The 10,858-nt window shown below is 44.9% G+C and overlaps 1 protein-coding gene across 3 annotated transcripts in view; it reads right to left on the reverse strand.

Annotated features, from left to right (window-relative positions):
* The window catches only part of MAP3K1 (mitogen-activated protein kinase kinase kinase 1), a 60,897-nt gene extending 50,240 nt beyond the window's left edge, over positions 1–10,657 (reverse strand). For 2 of the 3 annotated variants that reach the window (XM_083153513.1, XM_083153503.1), the window contains exon 1: positions 10,332–10,657. In XM_083153513.1, the coding sequence (XP_083009639.1) occupies positions 10,332–10,618 (287 nt within the window). In that variant the 5' untranslated portion in view covers positions 10,619–10,657. Of the gene's footprint in view, positions 1–9,040; positions 9,228–10,331 lie in introns of those variants that run through there. The other variant, XM_083153520.1, reaches the window with a different exon arrangement.
* Between the last annotated feature and the right edge of the window lie 201 nt (positions 10,658–10,858).

The following is a 10,858-nucleotide window of genomic DNA, read 5'->3' on the forward strand; positions in this document are numbered from 1 at the left end:
CCCCTATGACATCTAACATAAGAGGGGGGGGGGGGGGGTCTATTTTCCAGAGCCCAGAATTAATTTTGGGACACCAAAAAAAAAAAAAAGGAGCACCCATTATTTCTGGTCACACTCCATCCTGCACCATAAAGAGTGTTGGTATTGTGCAGCCCTGTAATATGTATTTCTTTAGAGGAGTAAGGCAAGATGCATCTTCACACCTATTATGCCTGGGACAGGTCTTTCCTGTGCTGCTACTAATGGTTTGGTGTATTCCAATGTATTACAATGCGCTGTATCACAGGTACCTGACCACTGGTTCCAGGAAATGTTGTTTGTGAAGCAGATAACCAGCCCCGTGTGAGCGCCAGGCCTCCCTCTATCGCTTCCTGGGAAGCCCGAGCACCTGATTAAAGGTGCACAGCATTGGCGGACTAATCAACTTTACATAACCCCAAGGTCAGTTTCGGGTCTCAGCGCTGAAACTGGGACACAGACCAAATATTCCAAGCACGCACCCACCACTACTCCCAGCCACAGACACACTGATCCATTAACAATTTCTCAGAGCGGCTACATGCAGCCGATGAAACATTATACACTAGAGTAAAGGAGAAAGATCTCGCCAATGTCTACCAACAAAGTATCACAGACACCGGAACACTAATAATACTCCCCCAGCCGGAATCCAACACAAAGGCAACGACACATTATAAAATGTTCATCCGCAGCCAAACAACCTGACAATAATAGATACATTTCCTGTATCTCTTCAGCAGCAAAACAAAATGTGCTATTCTATACCCTGGTTACTTGTTACAGCAGTAATGTCTAACCTTGACACTCCAGCTGTTGCAGAACTACACATCCCAGCATGCCCTGCATCAGTTTTAGCATGGCCAAATAGTAAAACTGTACTAGGGCATGCTGGGATGTGTAGTTCAACAACAGCTGGAGTGTCAAGGTTAGGCTTCACTGTTTTACAGTGTGAAAATGCAGAGAACAGTTCATAAATGTCCCGATGTACAATACAGGTAGCTCTTGGGGCTCTCTCCAAGATATTACATATTAGGGGCATCCAAGATATGGGGCAGCACGGATGGTGTAATGGTTAGCATTACTGACTCACAGCACTGAGGTCATGGGTTCTATTCCCACCATGGCCCCAACTGTGTGGCGAGTTATTTGTATTTGCGTGGGTTTCCTATGGGTACTCCGGTTTTCGCCCACATTCCAAAAATATACTGGTAGTCTAATTGGCTCCCAACAAAATTAACCCTAGAATGTCTGTGTGCGTGTACATGTGGTAGGGAATGTAGATTGTAAGCTCCACTGGGGCAAAGACTGATTTTAATGTTCAAATAATCTCTGTACTGCCAAAAATGTGACTGCCTATAGGTTGGGAAACTACTCATCCCAGCTTTCTTTGCCACAGTTCTAGCATTCAACAATAGCAAAACTGTGGCAATGCATGCTGGGACTTGTAGATTCATGATAGCTGGGAAGCCACAGGTTGGACAGGCCTTATTTGCACTCAGATATACATGGGACCAAAAAAAAAAAAAAAAAACAACTTGGCACTAGCAAAGCCGCATGGGACCCAGTGGCTCACTATTGCCAGGCATCTTGTGCTGCACCGTGTGTTGTGACCAGACGCATGATGACATATACAATGTGTAGTGTATGGAGACACTCCAATTATCAGGACGTCGATCCTTTTCCCTGTCGGACGCACCATTGTGTAGAGCATCAGTTAAATAAAAAATAAAAAGCTAAAAACACAGAACTAGGCAAAGTAGATAATTTGGCCTTCAGTGCACTAATGAGGATATTCCCTCTGGCAAGGCAACGGAAGGTACAAACCAAGGCCAGGTAATAACAGAAATCCTCCCAATTTCAAAACAGTAATGCGGCCCTTTCACATGTGACGGATTGCATGCAAACCCTATTCCCGGGGTCCAAGGTCGGAAGATTAAGGTCCGATGGGCACGGGACCGCACATCAGACCTAAGGGGACATCACACACACCCAAATCGTGGTAGAGGCCTTTAGCCCAAGACACAAAATCCACAAATCATATCATGCCCGTTACACCCCAGATTAACCACTTCTGCACTAAACTTTGCTGTGTAGACACACACACACACACCAATAACACTTTCTCTTGTTTATTTTATTACTTTTACAAAAACTCACATTTCACACCATTTTATGCATATTTCATGTGTACTGCGTGATACAACTCACATAAACAAACACTGAATTTATTATTATTATATGGCGGTGATGACAAAAACAAGATTACAGTGATAATGGATCACACCACTATATGGATTACAACTAGATAGCTGGGAATAAAGTCAGATCACAAAGTCTCGGCTGAATTCTCTGTCGTCCCCATTCGTTTATGAATTGTGAGGTTGCCTGTTAAACGGTTCTGCTGCGCTGGCTCCTGACAATGAGAAACATTATTTATATCATGGTGGGCGTGGCATGCCGGACCATTTTCCAAAAACGTGTAACTCTTTCAGTGCCGGGGAAACTCCAGCCAAGTATCCCATGCCAGGCGAGTCTCGGAGTATAAGTTATAGCTGGATAAAGTAGTTGCTGCAGATGGTTGGGTGCAGTATTTTGTCACATGATTAATCATGTTTGAGAGAATGGTATATACTAAATGGAGACCTATATCTGAAAGCACATTAGTGTTACATATGTATTCTGTGCTTGTAACAGGTTAGTGATTTTTTACTATAAATACATATTCAGGACTAGAATGATCAAATTTACATGCAGATATCGGTAACAATATTGAAGTGCTCAAGAATGAACGATCTAGCAGAAAAACACTGAATGATATCATGAACGATATCGGTCAGCGAGATACGGTCATTTGGTCGACAAGCATAAGGTTGACATGGGACAAGTTCGACTGGTCATTAGGTCGACATGGGGTTTTACACTAGGGTGTGGTGGGAAATTAAATAGTGTGCCGAGTGTAGCGATGCAGTGCACTTTATCCTGTGTCCATGTCGACATTCGGGTAAAAAAAAAAAAAAGGTGAAAAACCCCATGTAGAACCTTTGACTGTCGACCTAGCCCATGTCGACTTAATGCTTTTGTCAACTTTGTCCCATGTCTACCTACTTGTTGTCGACCAAATGATCCATACCCCGTTCAGTGATGTTCCCGGGACCCTTATTGACCATGCATTCGCAGACTATATTGTCAGATTGGTCTGCATGTTCAGATGACAGGGGGGGGGGGATCATTAATGACCCGCGTGATTGCACATTGTTAACGATATAGTGGGTACACACTGAACGATTATATCCTTACATTAACGCGCATAGTGTGTACCCAGCTATAGAGAGATATAGGGCAGTATTCAATGTGAATACCGGCGACGTGCAGCGAATCCTGTTTAGGATTCGCTGCACATTCGCCACTGGTCGCCGCGTTCCGGAGCCTCGCCGGCTCCGGTATTCAACGAGTCAGGGGCTCGCTGCCCCTGACCGGCGAATTTGAGCTCCTGCGGCGAACGCCGCAGGGAGCCTGAGGACGGTGGCAGGCAGGGAGATGGAAGTCTCCCTGCCTGCCCCAGAAAGTTTGTGGGGGGGAGGTGGGCTCCCCGGGTGCCAGGCAGCACAGGCTGCCCCCCGGGGGTGCCAGCAGGGGACCGCGTATATTCACTACACCCGATCATGAATATGTAATGATCGGGTGAAGTGAATATATGAATATCTAATGAGCGGCTCGGCTCCGGCCCCCTGCTGGCTGCTCTGTGTAAAAAAAAAAAAAAAAAAAATTTAAATTAAATATATATTCATGTGCTTACAGCACATGAATAAAAATAGCATGCCCCTCAGAATAAAATTCCAGATTTTTTGACACCAATTGTAAAAAACAAAACACTTTTTTTTAAAAGTTCACCTTCCACTTCACCATAAAAAAATAGCGATTGCTACTCGGTGAATCATGGCGAAAAAAACCTTGAAATGTATTCGCCATCTGGTCACTGAATAGGGTGATTCACCGTTTTAGTCAGAAATTCGCCTTACAGCACAAAATCACCATAAAAACCTGGCGAATCAGCCTCATTGAATACCGCCCATAATGTAGAGGTGTGATAAAGTACAAAGCAATCAGCACCTGTCATTATTCAAACTTGCCATTTGAAGTGAGTAAAGCTCCATACACACTAAACAATTTTCACTCATTTTGCCCATTCTGAGCGATACCGTTTATAAAATCGCTTTATATGCATGCTCAATATCACTAACAATGTATACTCCCCCGCCCCCTTAATCTCTGCTGCATGCTCACTATATCGTCAACGACGCATACTAGGAACCGAGAACAGTTGATGACACTTGACAAAAGCATTAACAATATCATTCAGTGTGTACGAGCCACATCGTTTTACGGGGAGCTCCAACGAGCAAATCTTCTAGTGTGACAAATAGGAATGGTTGGCCATTATGCACTTCAATGCTTAGTACAGTGATGGCTAACCTAGACACTCCAGCTGTTGTTGAACTACACATCACAGCATGACCTGCATCAGTTTTAGCATGGCTAAATAGTAAAACTGATGCAAGGCATGCTGGGATGTGTAGTTCAACAACAGCTGAAGTGCCAAGGTTAGCCATCACTGGCTTAGTACATCTGGCACACTATCTCCCTCTCCAAGAATTGGTCACATGATGACCAGAGTTTCAGGATCGGCAAAAAAAAAAAAAAAAAACCACTTATCCGCCCAATTTCGGTCAGATCACTAAGTGATAACTATCTCTCAGGTGTACATCAATGTAGCTCCAGTTTACCAATAATGGGACACTGCATACACAGATCTAATCTAGTAACACCCATTTGCTCAAATGGACGCAGTACGACGAATGACTCTTTCGCGCGTGAACAGATTGAGTACTTTTATGTTGCACTGCCATAGTAAATGAGGACGCTGCTTTGTTCAATAAAGTTGCAAAATCCCAAACGTATTTGTAATTAATCAAAGACTATCATCTGGCCCCTCATTAAGGCCTCTTTCAAAACATGATTTAATGACCCAATAAGTTCACAGATCTGTGAATACATATTTCAGGGATTATAAATTTGATCATTATCCTTTATTTATATGTTGCCACAAGGGATCTGCAGAGCCCAATTACAAAGTACATCAATGAATAAGCAAAACCGTGACTTACAGTTGAATACAGTAGAGGACAAGTACAGAGACCATAACCATAGCTGCATCAGCAGAGAACACGGGAACACGTGTGGCAGGTAACCGCAGGATTTGGTGCAGTCAAAGATGGTTTAAGTAAGAGAAGGAAAAGCACATTAGGGAAGAGGGCCCTGCTAGTGAGAGCTTACATTCTGAAGAGGCAGAATAAGCTGTATACAGTCAATGCTATTAAAAGTAGGTAGACATAGGTAAAGTCGACAAGTTTTTCACTTTATTTTTTTGTTATTGTCGACTTAATGTTTGTGTCAACCGTCAGACCCTGCCAACCGATTTCAGGGGTCGACATTCAGTGGACTACCCAATGACCCATACCAGAATAAGCATTATCTTTAGGTTTATTCTCAATGAAAATAGTCTTTTCAAAACAGTACCTCATTCTCTGTGAACCCTTCTGGACACAAGGCAGCCGATCAATTAACATAATTTCACCAGATAATACTGGTGAGCAGCAACTCAGAACAATATACAATCTGTTCTGGCAAGATGTGCACTTTATACCCAGTCGGTCATTTCATGTTACACAAATCTGGACCCCTCATGCTGGGGAAAAATGAGTCACCGCACACAATACAGGCAGCCATGTTGTAGACTGGACATACCTAGATTATAAACATACATGTCAGCCTTTTATCTAAGCCAAACGTACAACCTGACTACATTAGAACAACTGCATTTACACTGTGCAGACAATTCCAACATTACATACAGCTAACCTCCGATAATGGCTTATTCACACATTCCAGTTTTTCATGTAAATATTGTAGTGCTCATTCTAGCATCCGTAGGGCAGATTTTAATTGTGCCAACATCTGTGAGAGGTGCGCAAAATATCTGCTAAAAAACGCCAACCTCTCTGTGAGAAACGTGCAAAATGTTGGCTAAAAATAACAGCGTCGCTCACATTTGTAATATAAATTAAAAACTGTTGCGAAAAAAGATTTCTTATATAAAAAAGGTAAATATTACAGGCCATTATGATGAATTAAAACGTTTTTTTGGCACTCATAAGGGTTACGGACCAAGTTTCTGATGTGAGGCAAGCTCCATTATTCAGATATCGTCCTAGTGTGTACCTGGCCCTCAAGTGACTGGATATCGGGGACGCCATTTCAATTTCTTTTTAAGCGGGCTCGTCGCACCAAAGCAGATGGAGTTTAGACACTTGAAGCAGCTAAACCAATCGAAACTAAGAGCAATGTAAAAAGTGGCGTTTGGCCACCAAAACAGGCCTTTTCGCATATTTCTGACCATCAGCGCAGAGGGCTGCGAGCAGGTGTTCACATGCAAATAGCGCAATCGTTGAATTGCGCAAACACCTGAACCCCCCCCTGGAGACTGTTCCCACAACTAATCTTCCATGACAAAAGAGAAAAGCAAATCTGTTCTGTGCTTTCTATACATGACTAATACAATTGAAATATAAAAACAGATTGAGATGACCCTATCCGAAAACTTTGGAACCAGAAAACAGGGGGGGTCGCTACCCCAGTCGCCCCCAAGTAGTGTTGGATTTTGGAAGGTTTCAGATCTGAGAAACATACACAGTATACAAAATTAATAAAAAAAAAAATATCATTTTACACACACACTTTTTCTTTTCAAAATGATAACTAGAGAATATAGCATAGCACACAGAAGGCAGTGAACGACCACTGTGTGCCAATAGCTGGATAGCATAACATCGGAGTCAAGTTCCTGGCTCATCCACTCATCCTATTAATGGATCAAATGTTATTTCTGTCTGGGTTTATTTCGGAGGATTAGGAAGAGCTCCGATACTCAAGTTTCCTTGCCTATTTTGAAAAGAATGGGAAACTGAAAAATATGTTTTTTCTGCAAAACTGGATCTGCGCACTGATTTCCTGTGTTTGTATCAGTTTCTGTCTCCCTGTCATTCGACTCCTGCTACATTGACATGTGTTTAAAGTATCACAAACCCCCCCAACTCTGAGGCACTGTACTACCAGGACAGGCACAGTCAGCACATAGTAAAGTCTGTGGGAACTATACAGCCCTATAACTGTCAGCAGCACCAACCTCTACACTCCTCCTGACAGATGCAGGTTTACTGGACTTTTAAGCATGGTAAACAATCATCCAATCGCATTCACAAAAATCGGTATAGTACACTTATGCAATTTTGTTTTGTTGCCTGCTCTGAATTATGAGGTTATTTATATAGCTACACATATTCTTCAGCACTTTTTCCAATCACATCAGTCCCTGCCCCAGTGGAACTTACAATCTACAGGACCTACCACATGTATACACCACGCTAGGTTCAATTTATGTCATAAACCTACCACTAGGTCTCTGTTTAATACCGAAGACTTCCAGCAATGTAACAACTGACCACTATAAAGGCCATGAAATAGGAAACGGTAACCAGCAATAAATGGGTTAATAAATGCAAGCACACTACAGAAGCATTATTTATGCAGGTAAAAATCACCAGTCTATATGGAACGCATATGAAAAGGCGGATGTTATAACATCCGCGGCCCCCCTTCGCCGGACATCGCATTATTAGTAACGGCATATGCTATAACATATGCCGTTATTCATGCAAGGGACAGCTCTTGCGATAAGAGCTGTCCCTTGCGATGCGGCGCCGGTGCTGGACTTCCGGGTCTGTGACCCGGGAGTCCATCTGCGCATGCGCAGACCCCGGCGCCGGCCGCAGGGCACGCTGGGAGGGATCCGTGACGGATCCCTCAAACAGCGCTGCGGTAAGAAGCCCATAGGCTTCTGCAGGGATTCGCCAGCTTTAGCTGGCGATTCCCTCCGCAGCGCTGACACTGCGGAGGCGCCATATAGCATATAGAAATGCGGTAGAAACCCCGAAAACGGGGTTTTTACCGCATTTCTGCTATATAGCATCCCGCCCAATTAAAGGACCGGGTGGTCCTAGCACTGGATCCCGTTATCTCTCCCTATGGGACATTAATGTGTGCTTCAGTAAACATCTGTTAAATGCATGGTCTGGGTCGAACTCGCAAATGCATATACAATAATATGCTCTGGATTACCCACACATGCATCATGTATGGATGGAAACTTAAATACAAAGATTATCCGTAAGACCCCATCTGATTAATACAGTGGGCAGAATAACCACGGTGTTACTGCACGTGGAGACAGAAGACCAACCAGGATATGACATTTATACAATTTGAGCAGCCACCTGTAATGTAAAAACGCACATGTGAGATCGCTCGCCAGAATAAATCAGAATAGGTAGATCTTAAAACTGCCATTGCTTTAAAAAAAGAAATCCAGCCTTCAACCGCAAATTGCATCATTTAATGACTTCTTCAGAAATAAAATGCACAGCTGTAATTAAACCAGCTATTTTCTACGCAGAACAAAGGATAGTCTGTTACGATATTCTACATAGCGAAATGGTCTATGGTAATAAAACCCGGAACGCACATTTCTGTAAACAGGTGGGTCCTGAGCATGGAGGAAAAGAAGCCCCACACCCCATCATACAGAATACATAAAACAGAAGGAGGAAGGCAATAAGGCATAAACCGGTGTCACTGGGGGTGCAACAGTATAATACTGTTTGCACAGTACAGTTGCATCCAAGCAATAAAAAAAAAAATAATAATAATTATGAAAATGTGAGCCAGAAGTTATGAACTAAAAGTTACAAAGTCAAAAATAAACTTCCCACGCCACAAATGGCCCATTGCCTGCACAAAGCCCTGAATCGTAGTTCTCAATAAACAATTTAGTAAGTTCTGTCAGAATATATAAATAAAGCAAGAGATATCCTCCATACATAGGATTTGAGAAGACATGATTTACCTGTAGATGTCCAATTCCATTCACTGGACAGCCACCTTTATAAAGCAGTACAGGACCCATTAAAAATGATCCAGAAAAGACCACGTTTTCCGGAGTGGGCGACAGGTAACTTTCCTGGGAGAGAGCAACTTGCTGACAAGCCTGTATTGTGCGCTGCAAATGCAGAGGCAAGAAGGCAGCTGACAGGAAGGGAGATGCTATGACCCCAATGTTTGCACAGTACAGTTGCATATAAGCAGAAAAGACTCTTATCTAGATTAACTCCTCCTGCTCCAGCACTACCCAGGGACTCACAACTCTGCCAGCAGCAATATACAGAAACCAGGACTTTCACCCATTGGTGTTGCTAAAAAAAAAAAAAATTACATTCAACTCTAGGGCTCATGCAATTTACTGAGTAGCAGCTATTACCATAGAGAAATTGCAGCAGGGGCATCTGTGCCCAGTCTCCCCACAGCATCTGTCATCCCTCGCCTTGGGACCAACAGTCATTTGCATAATTAATGAATGAACAATATATCTACAGCGTGTCCCGGGGGGCTGACAATGACAGTGAGGGCACATAACTAACAATGCATAACACAGCAACATAAGCAATAACCACACTGTACTCAAGTGTGGTGCCAGTGTGGCATGGAGCACGGCAGCACCACCACAAACACAGCCCTGGCATGGAGCACGGCAGCACCACCACACACACACACAGCCCTGGCATGGAGCACGGCAGCACCACCACAAACACAGCCCTGGCATGGAGCACGGCAGCACCACCACAAACACAGCCCTGGCATGGAGCACGGCAGCACCACCACAAACACAGCCCTGGCATGGAGCACAGCAGCACCACCACAAACACAGCCCTGGCATAGAGCACAGCAGCACCACCACAGCCCTAACATGCACAGCACCAAACACGGCACTGACTCTGTATATAGCCTGGCAGGCATAGGAACATACATATATAAAATGCAGACACTGTGCCCGAACTGAGGCAATGATATTAGAGCCCACCAGCTGGTACCCCTGATTACATGGAGTCCACCAGCTGGAATCCCTGATTACATGGAGCCCCCCCAGTGTGCCCTGGACAGGGGATCTTCCAGTCCCTGGGGGTATCTATCCCGCAGCAGGGCTGCAGCAGTAAGAGGTCCCAATGCATACACAATCCACCCCAGGCAACGAAAGAACACGCAGCAGCAGCTCCCTTACTAGCTATATGGGCATGCTGTGACTTGTAGTCCCACCACAGCTTGCCGATCCCTGCCGGGACAGGGTACACAGCAGCTCTCACCTCCCCCCTCCGTGACCGGATAGCTCCTCGGCCTCGCTACCGGCTCCAGGCTCCGGCTCCCCGCTGACGCCCGCTGGGCTATGCTGGGACTCCGTGTGATCGGCTTTCCCCGCCGCTAGCTTATCCAGGTCCACGCTCCGCACTCTGCGCAGCTGCTTGCGTCGCCAGTCTGCCCGGGACTCCCCGGCTTCCTCGCCAGCGTGTGGCTGCCCCGTCTCCGGGCTGCCGGGTACGGCGGCTGCGCCTAATCCGGACGACGAGCTCCGACTCCCCGCCGCAGCCGCCATCTTCCTGGGGCCAGGTTTACATTCGTGTGGGGAGACAGCCCAGACGAGGGGGCGTGGCCAAGAAGTCAAGGGAGGGGAAATAGATTTTGCGAACTGTGCGTAACCTGGGACCTGCCTACCGGACAGGTACGCACATTACGTATCTGTACAAACGAGGGGCAAAATACCTCACAATCCAATGACATGGAATAAAAACAGTTACAGGGGTGGCAGAGGGTCATAGGAAATAAATAAAATCCG

This window comes from Crinia signifera, chromosome 1 (assembly GCF_055691185.1).
Source record: "Crinia signifera chromosome 1, ASM5569118v1, whole genome shotgun sequence".
In the NCBI taxonomy this organism is placed as follows: domain Eukaryota; kingdom Metazoa; phylum Chordata; class Amphibia; order Anura; family Myobatrachidae; genus Crinia; species Crinia signifera.